Source organism: Polyodon spathula, chromosome 10 (genome assembly GCF_017654505.1).
Source record: "Polyodon spathula isolate WHYD16114869_AA chromosome 10, ASM1765450v1, whole genome shotgun sequence".
In the NCBI taxonomy this organism is placed as follows: domain Eukaryota; kingdom Metazoa; phylum Chordata; class Actinopteri; order Acipenseriformes; family Polyodontidae; genus Polyodon; species Polyodon spathula.
The window spans coordinates 5,841,980-5,867,270 of record NC_054543.1 but is presented as its reverse complement, the minus strand read 5'-3'; the positions used below and the strand labels follow the sequence as shown (position 1 = coordinate 5,867,270).

The window sequence follows — 25,291 nt, the reverse complement described above, 5'->3', positions numbered from 1 at the left end:
TAAATCACAGATAAGTATGTCAAAGCAAAACTATCCTAAATGCTAGTTTAAACATCTGAAAAGGATGATACACTGAAAAATTACTGTGCTAATACATTACACTAACCTTTTACCTTTAATATTTCTATATATTTTGCAAGTTATGGATTCATTTTTAAACCAAAAATAATGATATTGTAAGACAAAAGAGATGCCAACTAACCTGCTCTGTACCTAGCGTGGAATTATGGGCTGGAATAGTAGTTGAAGGTTTTATAATACTAAGAAGAGACCTTTGAGGTCTTGAAAGCTTGTGAATAATTATTATTTAGTTAGTCCAATAAAAGGTATCACTTCTCCTTCTCTTTATCTATAATATTAATTATAATACTGGCTAAACAAATCATCTGACATGACTGACAGGTTTGCTAAATGAAACTGAATATAACAATAAAACACAACCTTTAACACCATACTTAAAGATTTTAAATATAAGCTATTTTTATTCTTAACAAACTATTATATATATATATATATATATATATATATATATATATATATATATATATATATATACTATAGTTATTAACATGACCTTTTAATAAAATCTACATTTTTCTTATATATGAACATCTCAGCAGCGTGGAGTCCTACTGTGCATTGGCTTGTCAGAATAAAGAGTTAGCTGTGATCTGAAATGGGTTTGATTACATTTATCATATTTAAAGGACAATGTGATGCAGCAAAGCCTTTTCTTGGAAGGAATCCTGTAAAATGTTATTCCCCTTCTTCCAATAACAATGACATTCATTACCACCACCCACCATTTCAAATGATTTTAGACTCTAATAGAACTGCTATGTATTTATTTTAATTTGAAATATGTGCAGCTGAGCTTTGCTATATAAAAATGTTTTAAAATTCCTATGCTTTGGAAGGGTCTCCAATGTGGTGCATCATGAGGTTCAGCGAATGGCTTTTATTTTCAGTGGCAGTTGTGATGGAAAAACTGTCAGCATGACTGATCTCACTCATTGTGCTCACATTCTTAGGGTTATGTTATTGAAATGACTTCTGCAGCCACATTTATTCATGCCATACAGAAATCAATAAATTAACTGGATAATAGAGAAAGGCCTTTCCATACTCTGTACGTTGAAAAGGAAAAATAATCTGAGGTTAACGAAAATAAAACATTACGACTGCTACTTACTAAGACTGTTGCATAACACACAGTTCCACGGGTGGCCAAATACTGTAAGTGCAGTTTGGTTTATTTGAAAATCAACTTGTGTCATCAGATGGCCAGTGTTTTATTGTTAATTGTGTCAAAGATCTTTAAAATTATTGTTTTAGGAGAAGAATCTGAAACTGAGGAAGCCAAATTGAACTCCTGGTTCAGCCTAGATACACAATAAAGCATTCTACTGTAGCGTCTGAAAATAGTTCCAGATGTGTCTTACGACCCAAACCACACTTGTGTGCATTTGGTCTTATATCTCTATAACTCTTTTGCACATCACTGAAGTACTGACTTTGCCCAAGAATCCCATTAGATTTTCCACAGTAAAAGTTCCTCACTGAGCAATTGATTTTTGCCTTTTTATGCAGGTGAGTCAGGTCTGATGCTCCTGCAGCTGCATGCAAATAGAATGATCACAATTGCTGCTCCTACCAACCCATCTGATAACACTGATTATAATTGATGCTTCCCTCACTATATGCAATTATTTAGCATCTTTCTGCATGTGCATAGCTGACCCTCCAGGATCCTATCTCTTAGTTAAGGGGAATACATTAGAAAATAGAGTATTGATTGTGAAACATATTCTATAACTACTTTGTTGCATACAGTTGACAGGACACTAGAGCTTCTTTCAATTTTTAAATGGAAAAGCAACATATCTTTTATGAATTCTGTGCCTTTCAACAACGTGTAAATATTTGTTCTCCTAGGTGCATTTCAGTGTACATGAATAGCATTTTCAGTTTTGGTCTGAATTACAAACCAAAAAAATACAAAAGTAAAATTTTTTGGGAGAAAAATAAACAACTTAAAGACTACTGTACTGTGTGTCAAAAATCATTTTATTTATTTTAGTACGGTATTAAGTATTTCTCAGATGAACAATAAAATATCCATTATTACAGAATCAGACACGAATTACATATGATGTAAATGTAAATGATTGCATTTACTAAAATCATGCAAGTTAATGCATGTTCTTGGGGCTGTTCTCTGGATTTAGGGAATTTGAAGCAATCTGTTTAAAGCGCCCTGAATCCAACAAATGACACCTATCTGAACCCACTGTACGTACAGGACACTGTCTTTCACTCTCTCTCACACACTCTACCTTATCATGAAAGGCTGTACCGTCTGAGATAAGAACACCTCAAATTATAAAGTATATTTATTTTTAAAGGATAGGTTCTTGGCTACAATTTTTAGGATTTTAAAAGTTCAGCAATAAAAAATATTTGCTGCAGCACTGACCCACTAGCAACATATGCCACACCTTTGTCTTGGACTTAACCTATCCAAGCTCAGACTTAGACAACATCAGGTAGCAATTAATCAATTGATAAATATACTTTTAACAAAAGTCAGACAATGAACAAACGAATAAAATAAACGATTAGCATATAATACATGTGGTAAAACATAATCCCATTAAATTGATCTTGACGTTATGGTTTTCTAAAAATAAATGAACAAATGTAAACTCCAAGATGGTATTAGTCAGCAGTCTTATATCTAGGGCTCACACTTTTGCACAAAACAAAGACAACGAAATGCAACATTTGGAAGATTTATTGTGCGGATTACATCAACTATTACATTTTCTAATGTGATTACTGTTCAGCTTTCTGTTTGTGCTTATTTCTAAAAAGTTCTCATTGAGAGTCTCAGTGAATCAATGAGTTGCGTATGCCTGGTTAAGGAAAAAAAAAATCCCTACTGTGGTGTGCATGACTTTAAAGCAGGTGGTGTGTAAGAATAATAACATTACAAAAAAAGAACAGCTGCTCTGCAGATTACCGCTACTCATATTTAGTCGAGATACTTTTGGTGTAGCAGGAGTATATCCAGGGAAACTGAATGTTAACCGGAACATGTAGAGGGGCTTGCTGCTTTGTGCTGTGCCTCCCGAACCACAAGTAGTCATTACCAGCAGGGGCGGCACTGCAGCTAGAGCCCCTCGTGTGGCTTCTGGGGTAACGCCTGTACACAGGGGACTCTGTATCCTGGCAACCTAGGTAGTCTGTCTGATAGCATGTGCAGTCGTCCTCTCTCCCCAGTGCTCCTGGAGCCCAGAGGCAAGCGATGTGAGATGTGTGCTGCCTTTTTTCCCAATTAGCCTTTCTGCGACCCAGTCCCTTTTGAAGAGATAATGTCAAATATTTTTTAATGATAAATATAACTAAAACTATGAAAAACAGAAGTGCTAGTGGCATAGGGGTTGCTGTGTTAAACAAAGAGTGAAAATGCCTAATAACCAGCGGTTGTAGACTGACCAGGAACTTAGTTTATAATAATCAGGTCATCATATAATAATAACAAGGTCACTATTTATCTGCAGTGATATGCTTTGACTCTCATTGCAAAGCAGTTTGATTCATTCCAGGTGCCACGGTGGGCTGACTCAGACAAAGCATAGAGATTACAAGCTTGTTTGATAAACAGTAAAGCTTAGAATGTTTCATTTTTAACACAGATATTCTCTGGGTTCTTGTTGGTCAGATAATCTAATATCTAGTTTTCATCCCTCTAATGTAATTGACCATGCATCTGAATTGCTTTTGCAATGTTTACACATGATACTTACAGAATCACACACATACATAGTGTCCTGCAATGCAAGCCTGTTGTCATGAACTGAAAATGGATATTCTCTCCCTGATGTTTTCTGTACAAATAAAAAACAAAACAGTTGTATACTATGGTAAATGATGAGGATAAAATTATACATGTCCCCACTCCTCAATTAGCACCAATTACCTAACTGGGGAATGGTCACACCTGTGACTGGTGGCAGGGGCAGATTTAACCCCATCCCTGCCAACCTTGCATTCCCTCACACACACACACACACACACTGTCTCTCTCTCTTTATTTACAGCAGCAGAGCTTCTGCCTTGCCACACACCAAAGCCTGTTAACTACAGTGGATACCTTCCTAGCTTTGTAACGTTTAGTAAATCTGTTGCATATTCATTGCAGGTTTATTGAATAGCTTACCCCTTCTTGCTGTATAAAGGTTTTTGGAAACCTCACCCCCTGCACACATGGGATGGCAGTGGTCACCTGGTTTAGCATGGAACCCGTGCTTGTTGCTGTGTGTCTTTTCAGAGGGATTGCAGGCAAACCTCTATGAGAAAACTGAAAGAACGAGTGGCAATAAACTTGAGGTACACTGTAAAGAGCAAAATGAAGGTATAAAGATAAAAAGCAAATGAATGTATAATCTCTTCACAGTCTATTATTGAATGTGTGTTTTTTTTTCTTCACTGTTGAAAAGTAGAAGTATTGAAGACTATTCAATATAATTTGGCTGCAGTCAAAACTTACCCATTTCCCATCGCTGTCGGGAGACGGATTGTAACTTCCTCCTTTTGGCATTTTAGATAATTCAGAATACAGACTTTATTTAGACAGTCAATTGGTATTTATCAGCATATTGTAATGCAATCGTTCTGCACGACAATGTACAACGTGTATCTGAAACAAACGTTGACAGTGTTGAAGATCGAGTTCGCTGAATGTATTATGTGTTACCATAGAAACACCACAATGGTACCTTCCTGGTTCAGTCACGCGGCTTACGTGAGGGTGCTGTGTAGTGGAATGTGATTATTTACAACAACGACATTATATAAGTTTACTTCTCATACAGTTTTAGGTTAGGTTAGATTGTTTTGCTTCGTGAGCATAAACAACCGTGTCAATGTACAGTACTTCATAACCTAATGCTGTCTTCTAGTACAGTAATAAGTGACAACGGTTTTCAGAATAATTTAAAAGCAAGGGATTCGTTAAAAAAAATAAATAAATAAATAAATAACTTCACTAGCAGTGTGTGTAAGTCTGTTAATAATAGTATTTTTTTATTTTGATTTTTATCAGGTTTGAACTTATTTTGTATTATTTAAATCGTGGGACGATATGTAGATCCTGAAGGTTTAAACTTTACTATAGTATAATATTAGTACATGTGAGATATTTGCAGTGCTTACAAAAGCACCACGAAATGTTCCTGTCAAGACAACTGAGGAAGTCAGCACCTCCGGTCCCATTTTAAAGTAACAAAAACTCTGTTTCACTGCCAAACATGAGCTACTTTCGATGTTTAATGGCTGCAGTATAGGATACTGACCTTAGGTTTCGGTGTTGGGAGAGGATTATTCATTGTTTTACTAACAATAATATCATAATCAATCAGAATGCAATGTCCTGATAGGAACATTTGGTGGTACCGTTGTGCTACAGCCAGTAATTTCCAGAGCGTTCCCGAAGGCAGGACGTCAAAAGTCAATGGCGTTGATGTGTATCCGGGTTACTTCCAGGTTATTTTGTTACACGGTAGCACACAGACAAGTGCAGTAAGAAGATGACTTTCTAGATAATCAGCATATAATAACAAGTAAAATAAACTAACACCCAATGATGCATCTGCTAAATCGAGTTACAGACAGGCCATTTTAACACACGGTAGCTTTTGTTTCACGTCCGTCAAAGTTGGTCTTGCACTTGCTGCGCGTTTGTTGTACTGTTACGATTCTAAAATTGCGTGAGAAGTAGCGGTACGGCTGTATTTTCTTAGTAACATTTGAATTCTCCTTCGGGATTCATTTAACTTGAAGGCAGCATTAGGAGTTGGTGTACCCGCTTTAAACCATCCAGACGATGCCTGGATTACAGTGTGGTGAACCACACTTTAGTTGATGACAGAGAACGGATGCCACACTAGAAAAAACAAACAAACAAAACTGGACATATAAATATTAGGACAAGCAAAATGAACGCTGCGACGAGTGATTCCGAGTCCTCCTTGTCGATTACAGGAGCTGGAGAAAACGGGAATGACACATCTTTGGAATGCAGAGAGGATACAAAAAACGTAAGGCTTTAAAAAAAAAAAAAAAATACAACAGGGAGTAAGTTAGCACTCGCACTGTGTAGCACTTCGAGCCATTCCAGGTTTTCTTTAATTGTAAGCTAATTGCCTGTCTGTGGTGTGTCTAAAACCTGGAATGGCTCCAACTGCTACCCAATGTTAGAGTAAAACACAATCGGGTCTCCCTAAATGAGACTTGTGTCTCAATAGAACAGTTATATGGCTGGTTTAATAAGCAAGAGGAATAACATGCAGATAAAGGATCATTTACAATACCTGAGCCAAAGCAACATATACTATTAACACTGTTGATGTTGATTAAGATGTCGATTATTACCCTTCTGTTCTTTTTAAGGTCATCCATGTTCCCTTAAGAACTTTCTGCAAATTGGTGTCTGAGATACCCTCTTGCAATACACCATACAACCCTGTGCAATAAAGGCTCGCTTTGGAAACCCTTATTGTTGTTATGACTATTATTCATATACTTGAATCCCTGAGCTTGGCTGAGACTGAAATGCATGCCACATAGACCCCCAACAGTTACTGAAGCAGTGACTAGGTACTGATATATCTGTTGTCTTTTTGTTTCCAGGCAGAAGTGATGTGCCTGGGGAGTGTTAATGAAGTGAAAAGCAGAGCCGTGGTAAAGTACTCCACGGCTCCACCGCCAACAACCTACGCACTTCTTCAAGAGAAAACTGACCTGAAGCTTCCACCTGCCAACTGGCTTCGTGAAAGCACTGAGCTCGGACCAGTTGGCACGACTATTCTGGGCTCCAGCAGCAAAAGCAAACCCTTTTCAAGGTAAAATATTTTACTCAACCTCTTGCGTCGGTTCCATTGGTGTGCCAGACAGCAGGCACACTTCACTTTATACTACCAAAGAGTTGTACCTGTGTATATCAAAAGCAGGTATGCTTTTTTGATGCAGGTAAATGTATGCTCTGTATGTAGAGAAAGCCCTTACTGATACCTCTATGGTCAGAACACATTCAGCCAATCAGAGGTGTGCAAAGTACACTATGTAACACAATTTTTGTTTCTGGGTAGTAAGTGTTATTTCCTAATTGCTTATGCCTCAAAAGTACAGAAAATGGCGATTATTCCCCACAATCTTTGCTTTTGTGACCAGGACAGTGATATTTTGAAATTGACCTATTTCCAATGAGAAAACAGTCTTCGTTCACATAAAGTCAGAAAAAAACAACATATGAATCCAAATTAACATGTATTTATACTAAAGTAATACAAAAATGAATACAAAAGATTTAGAAGTGAGTAGTTTTTCGGGATTTACGATTATACTGTAAATCATGAATCAGCCCCCTTATACTGTCCTTGGTAGCGGCGTTCAAAGTCCAGTATATCCTGGTGGAAGCGCTCGCCTTGCTCCTCCGAGTACGCTCCCATGTTCTCCATGAATTTATCAAGATGAGCATCAAGGATATGGACTTTGAGGGACATCCTACAGCCCATTGTGCCGTAGTTCTTCACCAGAGTCTCAACCAGCTCCACATAGTTTTCGGCCTTGTGATTGCCCAGGAAGCCCCGAACCACTGCAACAAAGCTGTTCCAAGCAGCTTTCTCCTTACTAGTGAGCTTCTTGGGAAATTCATTGCACTCTAGGATCTTCTTTATCTGTGGTCCAACGAAGACACCGGCTTTGACCTTTGCCTCAGACAGCTTATGGAAGAAGTCTTGAAAGTACTTGAAGGCTGCCGACTCCTTATCTAGAGCTCTGACAAATTGTTTCGTAAGGCCCAATTTGATGTGCAGTGGTGGCATCAGCACCTTCCGGGGGTCCACCAGTGGCTCCCACTTGACATTGTTCCTCCCCACACAGAACTCAGTCCGCTGTGGCCAGTCCCGCCTGTGGTAGTGCGCCTTGGTGTCCCTGCTGTCCCAAAGGCAAAGATAGCAGGGAAACTTGGTAAAACCACCTTGGAGACCCATCAGGAATGCCACCATTGCAGCCTCTTGATGCCATCTCAGAAAAATACAGATATGTATCCACTTAGGCAGCTGGAACTAAACTGAACTGGTGGGCTTAAGGCCCCTGTATTTATACTACTATTTGTGTTACTCGAAAGTTCTAGAAAGTTCTAGAAGTTACTCCAAGTTTATTCAGCACTGAATCTATCTGGAATGTTCTGGAAAATAGGTAAATTTCAAAATATCACTGTCCTGGTCACAAAAGCAAAGTTTGTGGGGAATAATATCCATTTTCTATACTTTTGAGGCGTAAGCAATTAGGAAATAACACTTACTAACCAGGAACCAAAAAAAAAAAAAAATAGATTGTTACACGGTGGTACCAAGGTAATCATGAGTTCCTTCAGCCAGCCATATTTGTTATGAACCCCACAAAGTATCCACAACTAAAGTCATTGGCTAGGTTGAAAAACCTCACAACGTCCCTCCACCCCAGCCCTCGCTGCTTTGCTTCTGCCCCTGAGTTTGATGGGTGGCAAGGGGAGGTTCAAGGGTGCTGTCTTTGACATGGAGACTTATGTTGGTGAGGGTAGGAGTGGTTTAATTGGTGTACTAATTCCTAGAAAACGATATACATAAAGATAAACATAATTTAGATCTTTAACATCATGTAATCAAAGAAACAACACTAGTAGTACAGTATTTCGTGTTTGACTACAAAATGTCACTTTTTCTATTATCAATTTTTTCATTATGTATATGGTAATCTACATAGCGAAAGCTATATGTTAACGTAACATTCTTCAGCAGGTTTCATTTGACTTTATGAAGCAAAATTAGTTAATTCTATAGGGTGACGCAAAACTTTTGCCCATAGCTGTACTTCCTTTTGGACCCTAACACCTGTTTTTCTTCTCCCAACAGCTTTGGAATGGCGTATGACTTTATTGACTCAATTGGAAATGACGTGGATGTCGTTTCTGATTCTGAGGTATGTATGTACAGTGTCCAGCCATTCCATGGTTTTCACTATATTTAGGGTTTGTCATGGTCAGAAAGTAAAGACGACACATTAATGGTTTCCCCTTTTTTTGTGTTTCTTCTTTAGAACATTAAAAAGCTTCTCAAGATCCCGTACAGCAAGTCTCATGTTAGCATGGCTGTTCACCGCGTGGGACGGACTCTCTTACTGGATGAGCTGGATATTCAGGAACTCTTCATGAGATCTTCACAGGTAAAGGAAGACCAGACCCCATTACACTAACATTAAGTAGTGCAAGATTAGTGTTAAACTAGGCAACAGGGTATGTTGATGAGCTGTGCGGAATATAATTAGAATTTAGTCCGAAGCTGCTCATAATTTCTTAGTATAGCGTTATGTTTACCATCGTTTCATGCAGTTGTATATTTATTTATTTATTTTTAATTATTATTAGACTGGCGACTGGAACTGGTTAAAAGAATTTTACCAAAGATTAGTAGATCAGAAGTGGCAACGAAAAAAGAAGAGCAAGGAGCAGTGGTACCAAAGGGCTATTCTTTCCAAATTTTTGTACTACAGGTGAGTTCTCTGTGTCATTACATTGATCTAGATAGTCATCCAGCCTCTGTGTTTAATTGCTGTCACCTGCTATCTTTTTAGGAAAATAATATATTTGATTAGTTGACTAAGTTGAGAAATGTTAACTAAATCTGAGGTGAAATACAATGACTTCAATAAGCAATTCAGTACTTCCTTACTAATACATCCTCTGAAAGGGTTTTGAAATATCATGGCCTACATTTAATGCCTGAACAGAAGCATACAGCATTCAAATAAAATGGATCAAACAAACAGCCATGAAAGAACCTTGTTTTATACGCTCCTTACCCTTCTCTGTAACCTGGAAGACAGTGTAATCTTAGCACCATTTGATGTTTTCACAGTATTAATGGCAGTGGGGCTGCAGAGCCTGTGCCAGCTGCTAGTGGGGAGCCTACACAGAGAGAGGATGAGGGTCCTGAAAGGGGTGAAATGGGCCCTTCATGGCCTGCACCTTTGGAAAGCTCAACGTCTGTCTCTGAGGACACATCTGCTCCCAAACAAGTGAGTACTCTGCCGTTGCTGTTGTTTTTCTCTTAATTTGTTACAGCCTCTAGATGAAGTGGCTTTATTGTGGGAGCCCCCTCATTATGAAAGCTGCAGATTGAGCATATTGCCATTGATAAAAGCTTGAGCTTAGGGTATAAGCCTGATCTATGAGCCAGAATAATAAAAATAAATAAATAAAAATAAAATTAAATAAAATTTAAAAAATTAATAAATTATTTTAGGTGTTGAGGTAAGTTTGTCAGATGGATTATTCTATACACATCATTATATGCAACACTTGCTAAACAGCCAAGTAGAATGAGTGATTTTGCCTCAGTGGGTGTTGTCGTTCCAGACAAGTATCTCAGAGAAGGTGCCTGAGTGAATGAAAATTGCATGTTTATAAAACTGCGACATTGACTTTCAAAATAGACTTGGCGACTTATTTTAACCTTCTTGTGTCCGAGCTCTGCAGCTATAGGGCAACAAAAATGCATAATATTTTCTAACCCTAGGATTACATTTATGGTGCAGCTCCTAGCCAATTTGGAAACATATCAAAAGACGACCGATGAAGATAACTGGTGTTTTTTGTTGTGGGTTTTTTTTTTTTTTTTTTTTTTTACATTTTTGTGCAGCGTTAAATAGTTGCAGTAATAGTTGTGGGTAACTAGCAAAGATGCCAGTCCTGGCATTTTGCTGTCCTGAATTATTTCTATTCCTTGTCATTTTCAGCGTAACAAACACCAGCTCTCAGAACTTTAAAGCAACTATTTAAAGGTCTCTGTTAATGCAACCTTGTTGCATATAGTTTTTATCCCAATCTGTGTACAGAATTTTCCAGACAGTTGTACACAATCAGAATGAATTCATTTGTCATATACCAAAGTTTAAAAAAACAAACCAACCAAAAAAAAAACAAAAACAAACTGAATTCTTTAAAGTTGTGCATATTTTGAACTGCTGTGCTTGCACTTTTCACAGGAGAGCGTACCTCTCGAGAACACATTTGCACTGGGGCATGTATCCTCTACCCCCAAAGAGCAAAACCTTACTACTGTTTTCAATGAAGGGGAAAGCAGTCAGGTATGATGATACACAGTCGCACGTAACCCCACCCCTCATTCTTTTACAAAGGAACCGCAGTGATTTTTGTTCTCTTTTTTTTTTTTTTAAATTGGAAATTAAGAAAGAATCCATGTAAAGTTGTATTTTTTTGTTTATTTTTATTTAAATTTTTCCTCTTTCATCCAGTTTAGCACCGCCCAGGAAGGTGAATGCTGTATAGTATGTGGTGTGCAGAGGTAATCTGAAAACAAACACACTGGAGGTCAACACATTCTGAGGGGTGGCACTTAACAGTAGCCAAGTTATTAATACATTATTTGATTCCAAAATTAGGTCAATTCTGGTGCAGGTCATGACATGCAGTATATGAAATGCGGTTCATTATCTCTTTCGTTTTATTGACCTGCGTGTTCACTTTTAGGTCACACCATGCTTTTCACGTTAAGGCACAAATGTAAGATTTTAAAATGTAAATATTTATTTTAAATCTGAAAGGGTTTGAAAAACGACTTTGTTCGTAACATCCTCTGGACATTCGAGGACATTCACATGTTGGTGGGAACGAACATGCCGATATTCGGAGGAGGCCGTTATCCTGCTGTCAGTCTACGTCTCCGGTAAGTAAACTTCTGAGCCTGTAATTCTTTACTTGCTGTGTACAGCAGAGGGCACTCTTTGATGTGAAATCATGTTGTCACTGTGTAACTAAAGCCAGCAGTTTTAATGCTGGTGTATATATGTATTTATTTGCTAAAACTGACTTGTAAAGAAACAGCACTAGTCCATTCTCTATGTATAAAATGCAGTAAGAACGGTCTTTCCTTTACAGGGATAACAATAAACCTATCAACGTGCTGACTGGAATAGATTACTGGCTTGACAATCTGATGTGCAATGTCCCCGAGCTGGTCATGTGTTTTCATGTGAATGGCATCGTCCAGGTAGGCGTAGATGTATTTCATCTTTTAGAAAGAAAAGCATTGAGTGTGGCTGCAGTCAACGGATAATGGTTGATTCCTGTAAAGGTTGAAATCTGTATCCTTTATGCAGAAATACGAAATGATAAAGACAGAAGACATCCCTGACCTAGACAATTCAACCTTCTCTACCAAAGTGGTGAAAGACATCGCACAGAACATCTTGTCCTTTTTGAAATCAAACTGCACTAAAGAGGGACATACCTACTGGCTTTTTAAAGGTAAGTGAGGTTTCATCTGGGATTTTAATCGAGGAGAAGTCCCCCCACAAAAATAGTTAACAACTCGGTTAATCCCTCCTAGGCTTTTTTTTTTTTTTTTTTTTAAGCCAGACAAAATATTGCTAATGCGCTACTAAACCTGTGTAAAGGTTTCCCTATTTTGTGATGTGATTGTATATGGTGTTTGCGTGGAGTAATATTTCACAAACCGTTGTGACAGGGCTTGCATCAAGTAGCCTGGGTGGACATGCGTTCAGTCTAAATGTTTTCTTTTAATAAAGTTTTGAATTGGAATTCTCTGTTTTAGCCAGTGGGAGTGATATAGTGAAGCTGTATGATCTTACCACCCTTTGTGAGGATACAACAGAGGAGAAATACCAGAACCCCTTCACTCTGCCAGTTGCTGTTCTTCTGTACAAGTAAGCACTGTCAAACAAATATAGCCGTCAGTGGTTTAATATATAAGCTATTAATATATAAATAGATACTTATACATATAATCATTCATTCACTCACTGGTGAGTAAATAAATAAATAAACTGCCACATTTCAGATTCACCATCACTTATTTTCTACGTTGAAGTAAGGTTTATTAAATAATCATTTATAATTTTTTTTTTTTCTTTAAATCACTTTCTTTAATATCTAAGCCATTCTTTTTCAGAGTAGCCAGTAATATGATGATGAAGGGTCAGAACAAAAAGCACTATGGTACGATCAGGACACTGCTTTTGAACTGCATTAAACTGTTGGACCAAGAGAGACACCCACAGGTAACAGTTGATGTAATGTAACACTTAAAAAGGAATTTGAAGCACTTTAGTGGCATAATTTCAGTTTATCTTAAGCACTGTCCCATTTTGTAAAACTTTTATATGGGAGTTTTTATCCTAAAAAAAAAAAAAAAAAAATTGTCAACTGTTTCAGAAAAGTCCAGAAAAATTATGTTTTTAGTGTTTTTAATAGTTTCACAAACAAACTTGACCAATTCAGACTTTGGTCGGGAGCTGTATTTGATTCTTCAAGACTGGGAATCTGTTTTCAAGCTCAGGCTGCCTGTCCTTTTTCCTTTTCCTCAGATCGTTGCCTCGGCGAACTTCATGCTGTCAGAGCTCTTCCAGCTGGACGAGCCGCAGAAGGGCCAGGACGGGGAGTCTCTGCCCAGCGGGAACTCTGAGGACAGCTACAGCGAGGAGGAGGAAGAGGAGGAGCTTCCAGAGGACAGTGACGAGAACAGCTCTTACAGCACCAGCGAGGACCCCTCTGATGACAGCAAGGCCGTGGCTATCATCAAATCAGTGGGGGAGCTCTCTGTGCCTGAGAAATACAAGTCCACTCACCAGATACGGGTCAGCTGCATACTGATGGACCGTCTGTCTATAGAGACCACTCTGATAAGCCCTGTTTTACCTATGTTTCCCATAATGCCACTTTTACCCTATATATACAGTAGTAAACTAATGCTAACACTAGGGTTGATTTTTATAATATGTATTATGTAGTAGGAATTGAACTTGGAGCTATGTAAGATACAAGGTGTTTTTTCCTCTGTTCGTGGACAGCCGCTCTTACCACTTGTGGGATGGCTATCCACTTGAACTGTACAGCACCCCTCACGATATTTTATATACAGTCATCAACTATTTACTACAGGATTCAGGGGAAGACAAACTCAATCTGAAGAAAAGCAAATACATAAAATGTATATTTGAGAAGAGTCCTCGTGATGTTTTTGATTATTGGCAATTATTGATTGATTAATGAACTCAGGCTATACCTTTTGAACGCCTGAAATTGAGACCGGGGGGGGGGGTAAAAATAACATTTCTTTTTTTATTTTTATAAAGCCTAATTACACCTGTCCTGTTTCACGTGATTTGGAGGAACGGTGTCGGCTTGTTCTTGGATACGTTCTAAAGGTGGGTAACTTGTACTCTAAAATGAATGGTCAACCCCAATACAATTTGGTTCTGTGCAGCAGGTAACCAGTATGCATGACAATTGTAACTGATGTAATACAAGTGCGGGTGATGTTAATGTTGTTTTTTCTTGATTGGTCTGATGGTAGTACATTATAACAGAGGGTAAGGTTAATTGGGTTCCAAAATGTTTTTCCAGGCAAGAGAACATTCAAAGAGACAAAATCGTAGAGGAAGAAAAAAAAATAGCAAATATATTAAATGATTACTTTTCACAAGTTTTTACAAAGGAAGATACTGACAACATGCCCCACATGTCATCCAGTTCCTATCCAGTTTTAAATAACTTTAGCATAACTGAGGCAGAAGTGTTAAAGGGACTAGGAGCTCTTAAAATAAACTCAGGGCCGGATGAGATCCTCCCAGGTACTCAAAGAAATGAAAGAAGTAATTTACAAAACGCTAACCAAGATCATGCAGCAGTCTCTTGACACAGGGGTGGTACCGACAGACTGGAAAATTGCAAACGTATACCGATCCACAAAAAGGGAAACAAAACTGAACCAGGTAACTAAGACCAGTAAGCCTGACTACTAATATGCACACACCATCCCAGCAAAGCTTAAAACTGACATGGTTTATTTAGATTTCCAGAAAGCTGTTTGACAAAGTCCCGCACAAAAGATTAATTCTCAAACTGAACGCAGTTGGGATTCAGCATGAAACACATGTACATGGAAAACTTAGGGAGTGGTTAACTTGTAGAAAATGGAAAGTTACCTATATGAGGGTACTGGGAACCTCATGGAGTGAGGTAACCAGCGCCAACATAATGGATCAGTATTATGCCTCTTTTGACAAAGTCCTAATCTACATTAATGGGATTTGGATTCTGGTATAGTAAGCAAAAGTTGTTAAAAACCTGCACTACATTGTTGCAGCAGCAAACTTGTCATTCAAAAAAAGTAGGAGGAGTGGCAAACACTGTTGCAGCAGCAAAAGGCATTCAAAATGATCTAGACAGATTCAGAACTGGGCAGACACATGGCAAATGACATTTAATAGAGAAAAGTGTAAGGTACTGCACGCAGGAAATAAAAATGTACATTATAAATATCATATGGGAGATATTGAAATTGGAGAAGGAATCTATGAAAAAGACCTAGGAGTTTATGTTGACTCAGAAATGTCTTCATCTAGACAATGTGGGGAAGCTATAAAAAAGGCTAACAAGATGCTCGGATACATTGTGAAAAGTGTTGAATTTAAATCAAGGGAAGTAATGTTAAAACTGTACAATGCACTTGTAAGACTCCAAAGAAGAGCGACCAGAATTATTCCGGGCTTAAAAGGCATGTCATATGCAGACAGGCTAAAAGAATTGAATCTGTTCAGTCTTGAACAAAGAAGACTACGTGGCGACCTAATTCAAGCATTCAAAAATTCTAAAAGGTATTGACAGTGTCGACCCAAGGGACTTTTTCAGCCTGAAGCTAAGCTACTAACAACCAAACGAGCAAGATGGGCCGAATGGCCTCCTCTCGTTTGTAAAACTTTCTTATGTTCTTATGTTCTAATACAAGTGCGGGTGATGTTAATGTTGTTTTTTCTTAATTGGTCTGATGGTAGTACATTATAACAGAGGGTAAGGTTAATTGGGTTAGGAGACAAGCAAAGATGTCCCAGATGTATATATTCGTATGAGCTTAACATGCAGCCTACAGCACTCAGCTCCAATCATTGCTTTGCTTAAGCATTGCACGGTAAGTTCGATTTGAAGAGCTTTTTGCCATCAGAGACATTGCCCAGGGGTCACTACAAGGAAGTAGCTCTTCTAGACCCTCATGTCCTAGATAAAGTAATAGGAGAATGTGTGTCTTAAGCTGCTTCTGATTATCTTGAAAGGGGCTGAAAGCAGTGGACGGCAGTATTAAGAAGGAAAGTGAGCTCCCAGCTGCAGATCCCAACACCCCCATTCCACTGAAATATGAAGACATCACCCACAGCACAGTGGAAAAAGAAATTGCCTTGTTTTTGGACAAAGGTAACATTGCTGTACATTTTCATCTACTGTTTAGCAAGACAAAAACAAACCCTTTCATTATTCTTTGCCACTTTGTAGCCACCTATTAGTATTCGGTGGTCTTGCCCAATGTGTATTGTCAAAGGCTTACGTAAAGTATTCAAAGGTTGCAACACTTTTTGATGATGCACTGACCTGTTCAACTTGCTAACTGCGCTGTGTATGTCTGTCTTTCCTAGACGAGTCCTGTCAAGAAGACTTTGAGCATCCAACTCGCTCAGGAATAATTCCAGGCTCTTGGCAGTATAAAATGAAGCTTCAGCTTTTTTTCAAGGCATCCAAAGCTTACTACGTGCTGTCAGATGCTGCAACCAATCTTATGAAATATGGCAGAGCTTTGAGATATATCAAAATAGCTTTACAGTGCCATGGTGGGTATTACTCTTTTGTAACCCTAAACCCAATGGGGAATATGGAAAGGTAGACTAGCATGAGACATAACCCTGCATGGTTGAGCAATCAGCTTTCCAATGATCATTAACCTGTTGTCAAGGTTGACCAGTCACCCATCTTCCCATTGAACACTGCACTAAAAAGTAAAACTAAAGTTTTAAAGGGTTTCCACTGGTGCAGCCAACGAACAGTCATCCCAGACTGAAAGACTCCCTTTGCTATTCAGATTGGGACCTTTTGGGCTGTCAATTTAAAACCAGGCTGCTTTACGTGAAGGGTCAGTGTAATAGCCCGCTTTGTCCCCCAGTTCTTCATTGTATTCTTTGTAATGTATTTTGCAGATGCGTATTGTTCTGTGAGCACCAGCTTGCACACCGAAGTTCTGCGGTTTCACAGCCAGTGCCTGTCTCTCTGTGGGGATATCCAGTTGATGTTGGCTCAGAATGCCAGTAATAGAGTGGCTTATCTGGAAGAATACAACTACCAGACTAAAGATGACCAGGAAATCCTGCACAGTCTTCACAGGGAATCCAGCTGCCAAGGTCAATGGGCCGCAGTTACTTAATTTACCCTGTTCGCATTGAAAATATTTCATCAGACTTACTCATTATTGTATTAAAACAATCTGGATATATTCTGTCAACATCCATTATCATTAAGCGCTGTGTTTCTAATTAATATGATTTTTTTTTAAATGAAAAAAGTAAAGGATGTTAGTATTCACACACTCACAGAAAGAGAAATATTTTTATGGTGACGGTTAAACAGATAATTTAATACAGCTTTGGCTTTACAGCTTTTAATATGATAACAGAACTAGCAACAGACCTTGAGCACCAGCTCTCAGTCAGCTGTAAGTGCTATGAGGCTGTCCGGGACCTTGTGGTTTCTGGGGACTTCAAGGAGCAGAGTCCAGAGCAGCTGAACCAGGTACTGAAGAGACTGGGCAACATCCGGAACGAGGTGGGCGTCTTCTATATGAATCGGGCAGCCACAGTCCAAACCGAGCGGGCAGGTGAGCGGCCTACTGAAAGGAAGTCGCAGAAAGTGTGTCAGAAGATCCTTGAATAATGTTAATACGGCCTTTAATTTAAACTTCACGCAGAACGCATATGACTGTTCATTGGAATAAAAACTGGCTTTAGAAGAAAAAAAAAAAATCGTGTCTAAAATCACAAACTAATGTGTTTATTTATTTTTTATCTTTTACATAGCGACAAGCAACTAAACAAATGACACTATTTTTTATTAAGGGAACTTGTCTGTCTAAGGAATTTTTAAACTTCTATTATTACTTGTATTATTACTTGAGTTTTCAAATAGTCCAGGATTCACATTTGGTCCTGGTAAGATGAGTGTTGTTAACCCAAGTCGCTTTGCATAACTGCAGCAAGTCACTTGACCCCTGAAGTGTTTTTTCCACTCCCATGAAAACCCTCCTTTTTTTTTGTCCATTTTCTGCAGTGAACCAAACTGTATCCACTGCAGAACAGGAACTCTGGAAGAAAAGTTTCTCGTGCTTTGAGAAAGGCATTAAGGATTTTGAGGCTATCGGAGATGCCACCAACACTGCTCTGCTCCTGTGCAACACAGGAAGACTGATGAGGATTTGTGCACAAGCTCACTGTGCAGTGGGGAGCGACCTCAACAGGGGAGAGTTTTCGCCTGAAGAGGCTTTGTATTACAATAAGGTATGATAATTAAATGAGATGGAATTGAAGAGTCTGGAAAAGCACTCTATAGAGAATTTTTTGTCAACCCTTTATTAATGTTTAATTTTTGCTTCTTCTAGCCAGTGTATTATTTATAATCAGAAATTGTCTTCTGCAATATCTTTGATATTGTACAAATGTTCTGTTTAAATAAACACATAATGACGCAGATACATGCAACACTTTTTTTCCAGCGGATTTGTCATGTGAAATATTCTAGATGCATTTGAACATTCTTGTCTATTCTTTTAGGCCATAGATTATTATTTGAAGGCAATGAGATCACTTGTGAAGAGGGAGATGCATCCAGCCGTCTGGGATTCTGTGAACTGGGAGCTCTCTACAACTTATTTCACTTTGGCTACAGTGCAGCAGGATTATGCTCCATTATCCAGAAAAGCACAGGAACAGGTACTGAAGATCATGTTTGTATTATTGTACAACAGGTTTGATATTATGGACTTGACTTTTGGTTGCATGCACACAAACCCAGTGAATCTCAAAACATTTTGAGTGTGTGCATACCTTTGAAAATGAAGCATGAAATGGTTAGTAGTAATTGCAAGTGTAAGCTGGAGATGCTGGTACATTCTTAGGTGCAGTAATGAAAAAGTAGCAATTGGTTTTAACTCTAGAGCTGTTGAAGTGCAGTTTATAATCTGTAATAAAGAAACCCTTTAAAAAATAAAATAATGAAACTTGAGTTTATCCAATAAACGCAAAAACTAAGATACGTTTACTTGTTTTTTTTTTTGTCTCCAGATTGAAAGGGAGGTGACTGAGGCCATGATGAAATCTCTAAAATACTGCGATCTCCACACGGAATCCGCACGGCAGCCTCTGTACCAGTATCGGGCAGCTACCATCCATCACAGACTGGCCTCCATGTACCACAGCTGCTTTCGGAATCAGGTAGCTCACTGCTCAATAAATCTGGTATTTTGTTTGAGAATGATTTATACTTGTTATCTTTTATTGAGATATACTGTATTTGCAAGTAGCCTGATGAGAGATGCATGATTTGATTGCAAAGCCTGCCTGTTTCCAGGCTAACTGAAGTAAGGATGTTCACTTGCTGTACTGCAAGGACCTCTAGAGGCACGGGATATCTGTTTTGAATAGGGAATTGAATACAAGAGCTCAGTAATGGAATCCCCATGTTCTTGCTTTCTTTCATTGTCAAGAGGGCATCTCAGCTTAAACATTTGATCCAAACGTATGGTTCCATAATAGCAGCACCTACCCCATATAAAGAGGGGTGTTTGCAAAACAAAATGTGTCATAGTTTGGTCCAAATCCATATTTTAACCTGTATAAATCCTGAGCAACTACCTGCTAAACACATCACCCTATAACGCTGTATATACTAATAATCATCCATATATGCATGTGATTGATTGATATTCTACTTTTTGGTTTTCTGCAGGTGGGGGACGAACATCTGCGGAAACAGCATCGGGGGCTTGCAGAGCTTCACTACAACAAAGCTGTGAAGCTGTTCCAGATCCTGAGAGACGCCCCCTGTGAGCTGCTGAGGACGCAGCTGGAGCGGGTTGCTTTTGCAGAGTTTCAGATGGCAGGTAAGAAATCTGAAAGCTGGCAGTGAAATGTTCTGCATTTCATTTTGCTTTTGTAATCCAAAGATGTGCAGCTAAGTTTTTAACATTTTGCTCAGCAGTTCTTTCACTGCATGGTGTTTGCAGCATTTGCTTTATGAACTAGTTTACCTGTTTTAAGGTTGTTGTGTGAAATTTAATTACTTTAAATTTAAAAGGAAGTTGATGTGGAAGTAAATAAGACAATTACTTCACAGAGTAATTTTTAAAAGGTCCTTTATTATTTCACACACACACACACGCACACACACATGCAGTTACATACACAGATGCTATACTGCGAATAACGATATCCCTAACGGGACACAACCCAACAAGGTTACATACAAAGATTATATTAATCACAGATCAATACAATTCATGAGACGCAACTGAACTAATTCTTACCCTTCCAAGCGGATCGGGAGAGCCCTTCGACCCTGGTAAGAGAAAGCAGCTGTCTCCAAGAAATTACCGAGCAGGACTGCGCGCTAATCCTCACGGCTGACTCTCATCAGAGCAGAGGAGAACCCCGTCCTTTATAACTTACCAAGTTAGGCTTTTGCATGCGAGAGAGTAATTGGCCAGATCACTCCCTCGAGGCTCGGCCCCCCTGAATAAACTATTCCTTTCCCTAGAACATTCTAACCAAAACAAGTTATATAAACGTGACAAAAACAAGTTATATAAGATATGGGGTTATTATAGGGCAAGGGCAAAGATGAACTCGAACGCATTTCTAGAACTTTCTAAAACACACTTTTTTTTTTATTACAAAGGTGTATTTGTCTGACTTGTCCCCACAGTCGTTTTAAATGAAACGTGAGACCTGACCTGATGGAACCCCCTTTTTGTTTTCCTTGCAAACAACTTGCAAAATTCAAGTTCCAAAGGAAAGCCTTTCTGTGAGGGCAGAATGTAAATCAAGAAAATAAATGACTATATGAGGTGTTAAATGGCAGGATCTGCCCTGTGATTGTGATTAATTGTAAACCCTGTTACTTCTCCCCAGTTCTAGTTGAAGAGTATGAAGGTAGGCTAGTCTTTCGGGAATGCCCATGGAACACACTGTTTTCTTTCTGTACATTGGATCTCTGCTTTGTCAACAGTCAATTACTAAGGGGTAGTGGTGGTGTTGAGAGATCAGATGGGGGGCTGCCTTCATGTTTGGGTGCAGGTGTGAAATTTGGGCATGCCTTCTTGGTAGATATTCATCTTGCAGAGATGACAGGCCTTGCCAGCATTAGCACTCAAACCTGGCATGTAGTGCTGCAGAACCTCTATGCTTCCAAACAGAGGGAGGGAACCTTATTGTAATGCATAGTCTGACAGGAGAATGTTTAGGTTGTACCTAATCCAAAATGATTTACATAAAGCTTTAGGCTGGAACTTGTTTTCTTTATTACTGGATATTTATATTGATTTTCTGAGAGAACTACCCTTGGCAGGGGACTTTTTTTAAATATTGTTGATCAGATCTTCCACAATTTTACAGTACAGCATTGAAACCTGAGGGAATCAGGAGTCAAGGGTGATATTATTGAAACGTACTTTTGATCGAAGTCTTAGTTATCATTTTAATTGTCAACTTCAGAATCACTTTTAGTATTTAACAGTAGCCTGTTGTGGTTTTTTTTTTTTTTTTCCCCTTCTTCCATTTGCAGGCCAGAGTAGCAACTTGGCAAAACTGAAGACCCTGTCCGGAGCTCTGGAGATTATGACAGAGACGAAGCACGCATTCCAGCTGATCCACAAGGAGCTTCTAGAGGAACAGAGACAGGTAACTGGGGAACAACAAATATTCATTCATTGCTCCAGGGCATATGCAAGTTGGGCAATACCAATCCATTTTAACAAAAAACATTTTAATTTGTGCTTTCTGATCTGTTTTATGCATATAGCACTGCCTTTATCTAAGTTTAGGACCTGGACTTAAAAACAGTAGCAGACAGTTTCTATACGTTCACTATTCACCAACACGCCATCCCACTAAAATAATATCTCTGAACTAGGATCACTCGGGTATGTTATTTTCAATTATGGGTGTCTTTCAGAGGAGGCCTTCCACAGGAAAAAAAAAGAAAACTTGGGCCTATACTGAACATTTGATTTATTGCATAAACTCAAGCTTAGTTTTGCTAAGTCATGCAAGTCTTGGATACTTTAGTGACACATGTTGTACATACTTGTCAAGTACCCTGCATTTCTGTTCTCTACAGATTAGTGAAATATAAGTCAGGCGTGCACATATATCCGGCTTTTAATTCCCTGCTTTGTGGTACCTGTTAAATGTCTTTTGCTATTTTAAGCTGCTTTCAAGTTGGACGAGCAGCTATAACATGACTTCGAACCCTGCTGCAAATTTGTAATGTAAGTAATGTTTTTTTTACAAGAATTTCTCGTTTTGTTTAGCGGTCAGATTGCACTGAAGACTGCAGTGGTCCTAGTAAGACTGAAGGTGGCTCCTCTGCTGGATTGAACATGGAAGAATTGTTAAAGCTGATCAATGTGTTTGAATCCAGTTTGTCCTTCCTGCTGCTCCATCTAGTGAAACTAATGACTGCAACCAAAAAGAAAAGGTGAGGGTAGAGTCAAGGGTAATATCTGCACATTCCCAAAATACAAGCAAAAAACTTACAGGAGTAAAGGAGGTAGCACATGGCATGAATAGTCATTTCATTATGTTGTAATGGCACAGTAATTGCCAATGGTTCTTGCCTTTAAACAGTAACTACTGTCGAAAATACGTAAATTAGTTTTGTTCAGTAACAAACAATTCAACTGCCACATAGTTTTACCCTTTGATCAGGTCAAAGGGTGCCATTCCCTTGCACAAGGCCAAAGTTTTAATAGTTTTTCTTCCATTCAAGGTTCCAAACAAATGCTAAGTAAGGTGATGATGGTTTTATCTTAAGAAGTATTCGACACATCAATAGAATAGCCACTGTTCTACTGCCAGCTGTCTTCTATCAGTGTATCCATCACGCTTGATCTCTAGATGCCTATTACGTAACGATTTGGAATGAAAACAGAACGACAAGGAGTCTGTTTCTTATGTTGTAGTTGTTAGCCCAGGTTTTGTAACAAACAATTGTAGACCACTTACAGTGGCCATTTTGTATTCAAGTATTTTGCATTAACATTTACCAAAAATGCTTGGTCTATCTGAGCTGTGCCAGCAAAAATGCAAAATACATGAATATCATTTGGATATAGGGTTTTTAAATGACAGATTTGTACTTTTTACATAAATGTAAAATTTTACATATTTATATATTATATTTTAACATATTGTGTATATATATATATATTATTATCCTCATAATCAAACAACAATATGTTTGTGGCTGCATAGGTGACAAAATAAATTGAATAATATTAATTCTGCTACCTGTGGCAGATTATGTTACCGATATGAATGAAATATAACAGTCTTTGTTTATTACCTGAATGCACCTGATGTGTTTTTCTTTCACTGCCCTTACCCAGCCCTGCACTGAAGTAATGCACAGCCTCTTGCACGCACCAGATGCACCCTCCCCTCCCCCTGCCCTTCAGTCCTGTAGTTGTGGTGTATGAAGTGAAAGCCAGTGACTTGAGTAAACAATCATGCCCCACCTAGATAGCATGCACAGAGGTACCTCTGGAATGCTGCAGTTTCAGGGCTGTCATGATAAGCAGCTGTGCCACTCCTGATCTGGGCAGTGTCAAAAATAAAGGAACAAAATCCAAGTGCTAAGGTTGATGGACTGCCTTTCACTTAACACCGTAAGGACAGCCAGGTACTTGTATGCCAAAGCTCATCCATTGCAGCATATCCTTTGCTGTATGGTTGCTCCTGCCCATAACAGGTTTTAAGTAGGAGGAATGAAAAACACAATCATTTAACCTAACAGTATGGGGAAAATTCTTTCAGCATTGTGTCTGTATTGGTGAGCATAGGAACCAATTAAATGTGGAAGACCCTATTAGACTGCTTAATACATGCTTTGGGCTGTCATTAGCAGGGTCATTTATGGAATAAAAAATGTTTTTTAAATCATGTTCATTTTAAATTCTACATGAGTGGAAGTGTTTGGCATGGTGTTCAGTTAACTAAAAAAATATCTATAGATATTATATATAAATAAATAGCAATGCTGTTTTATTCCTGGCTTCACTTCTTCAGTCTCTTGAGTGAAGTTGCTAAATACTTTTTTTTGGAAAGGTTTGCATGAAAGTACAAGTCTGAAAGTGCACATTCCGAATACATCAACAAAATACCTTTGTCCTGCACTAAGCCCCTTTGAAATAAGTGAGCCAAGAGATCAGAAATTGGATGTTGCTCTTCCAAGCAGGAATATTTATTTGATACAAAGTTATTTTTAAAACCGTTACCAAGTAAAGTACTTTACCTAGATTGCTCCAGTAAAAAAAAAAAAAAAAAAACTGTATAAATGGCTAATTATATCACATTGTTCTTTTACATACAATCGTAACAATTGTAAGTCGCCCTCGATAAGGGCATCTGCTAAGAAAGTAATAATAACTGTATCCAGTTGTTGGCATGCAACTTATCTTTAATGATGATATTTTTTTCAGTGGCACAGTGGAGGAGGGAGCATTTAAGATCTACAAGCAGGTGTACTCCGTTTTGCTCCGGGCGGACAAGACAACACCTCTTATCACAAGAGTGGAGCTCATACTGGACTTGTTGGATCAACTCTCCTCAAGAACTGGGGGCAGAGAGAGTGGAGGAGAGTGAAGACAGTATGTTATGCCTTAGTCTGGTTTTGCTTGTCTAAAATGAAACCTACAGACCTATGCATCAGTGCCTTGTCCAAAACATTAGATCACATAGCTATTGAATCTTGGTGCTCCCTTTTTTTTTTTTTTCTTCAGGAGGAGGTTAATCACGTTGAGTTCAGGAACATGCATGATGAATGCTGGTTTATTCACATACATTTATGTTAAGATATGCAATAGCAAATGTGTGTAAAAGGAAATGTCACGCAGAAATATTTTTTCTATGTGAAATGTGTAAGTTTTTTGATGTGAGGACTTTGTGCAATAGTAGCTATTCAGTATAAAAGAGAATTGAATGGAAATAAGTGCTGTAATTGAAATTAGTGGCAGTGTGAGTTTTTGTTTTGTTTAACACTGTAAATAAAACAAAATGGACCACTGGTATTTTCTGCACACCTTGCAGGTGAAATTGCTATGTTTAAGGTTTCTCTCCT

At 38.4% G+C, this 25,291-nt stretch overlaps 2 protein-coding genes across 6 annotated transcripts; one reads left to right on the top strand and one right to left on the bottom strand.

The window, feature by feature from the left end:
• Positions 1-2,779: 2,779 nt before the first annotated feature.
• tex36 (testis expressed 36) lies at positions 2,780-5,508 on the bottom strand. Of its 3 annotated transcripts, XM_041260867.1 has the most exons (5): positions 5,358-5,508; positions 4,553-4,702; positions 4,223-4,363; positions 3,810-3,890; positions 2,780-3,360 (listed from the first exon to the last, which is right to left on the bottom strand). In XM_041260867.1, exons 2-5 carry the CDS (start codon positions 4,601-4,603, stop codon positions 3,025-3,027), a joined length of 609 nt encoding a protein of 202 aa, XP_041116801.1. In that variant the 5' UTR covers positions 4,604-4,702; positions 5,358-5,508; the 3' UTR covers positions 2,780-3,024. The 3 variants fall into 3 exon arrangements, with proteins under 3 accessions (XP_041116801.1, XP_041116799.1, XP_041116800.1); XM_041260865.1 differs by lacking the exon at positions 4,553-4,702 and having other exon boundaries at positions 5,358-5,447; XM_041260866.1 differs by lacking the exon at positions 5,358-5,508 and having other exon boundaries at positions 4,553-5,299.
• A 491-nt stretch (positions 5,509-5,999) lies between these two features.
• Positions 6,000-25,250, top strand: LOC121321743 (erythroid differentiation-related factor 1-like). 3 transcript variants are annotated; one of them, XR_005950972.1, is made up of 26 exons: positions 6,000-6,101; positions 6,694-6,905; positions 8,958-9,024; positions 9,142-9,267; positions 9,470-9,594; positions 9,960-10,119; positions 11,089-11,190; positions 11,668-11,789; positions 12,002-12,113; positions 12,223-12,370; positions 12,678-12,789; positions 13,035-13,143; positions 13,450-13,719; positions 14,218-14,289; positions 16,195-16,333; positions 16,552-16,743; positions 17,107-17,307; positions 17,562-17,780; positions 18,230-18,456; positions 18,730-18,888; positions 19,240-19,389; positions 19,904-20,057; positions 21,737-21,852; positions 22,485-22,651; positions 23,562-23,854; positions 24,654-24,739. XR_005950972.1 is itself a non-coding variant. In XM_041260862.1 (25 exons), exons 1-25 carry the CDS (start codon positions 6,000-6,002, stop codon positions 24,814-24,816), a joined length of 3,726 nt encoding a protein of 1,241 aa, XP_041116796.1. In that variant the 3' UTR covers positions 24,817-25,250. The 3 variants fall into 3 exon arrangements, 2 of the variants coding, with proteins under 2 accessions (XP_041116796.1, XP_041116798.1); XM_041260862.1 differs by lacking the exon at positions 23,562-23,854 and having other exon boundaries at positions 24,654-25,250; XM_041260864.1 differs by lacking the exons at positions 11,089-11,190; positions 23,562-23,854 and having other exon boundaries at positions 24,654-25,250.
• The last annotated feature ends 41 nt before the right edge of the window (positions 25,251-25,291 follow it).

Excerpts from the sequence above, each read along its gene's own strand:
- tex36 (XM_041260865.1), bottom strand. The coding sequence starts at position 5,447 with ATGTTCCTATCAGGACATTGCATTCTGATTGATTATGATATTATTGTT. Across the intron at positions 4,364-5,357 it reads TCCCAACACCGAAACCTAAG|TTTTCTCATAGAGGTTTGCC; the intron begins GTCAGTATCCTA and ends TCGTTCTTTCAG. Across the intron at positions 3,361-3,809 it reads CTATGTATGTGTGTGATTCT|GGACTGGGTCGCAGAAAGGC; the intron begins GTAAGTATCATG and ends TCTCTTCAAAAG.
- LOC121321743 (XM_041260862.1), top strand. The coding sequence starts at position 6,000 with ATGAACGCTGCGACGAGTGATTCCGAGTCCTCCTTGTCGATTACAGGA. Across the intron at positions 12,114-12,222 it reads ATGTGAATGGCATCGTCCAG|AAATACGAAATGATAAAGAC; the intron begins GTAGGCGTAGAT and ends TCCTTTATGCAG. Across the intron at positions 21,853-22,484 it reads TTCTAGAGGAACAGAGACAG|CGGTCAGATTGCACTGAAGA; the intron begins GTAACTGGGGAA and ends CGTTTTGTTTAG.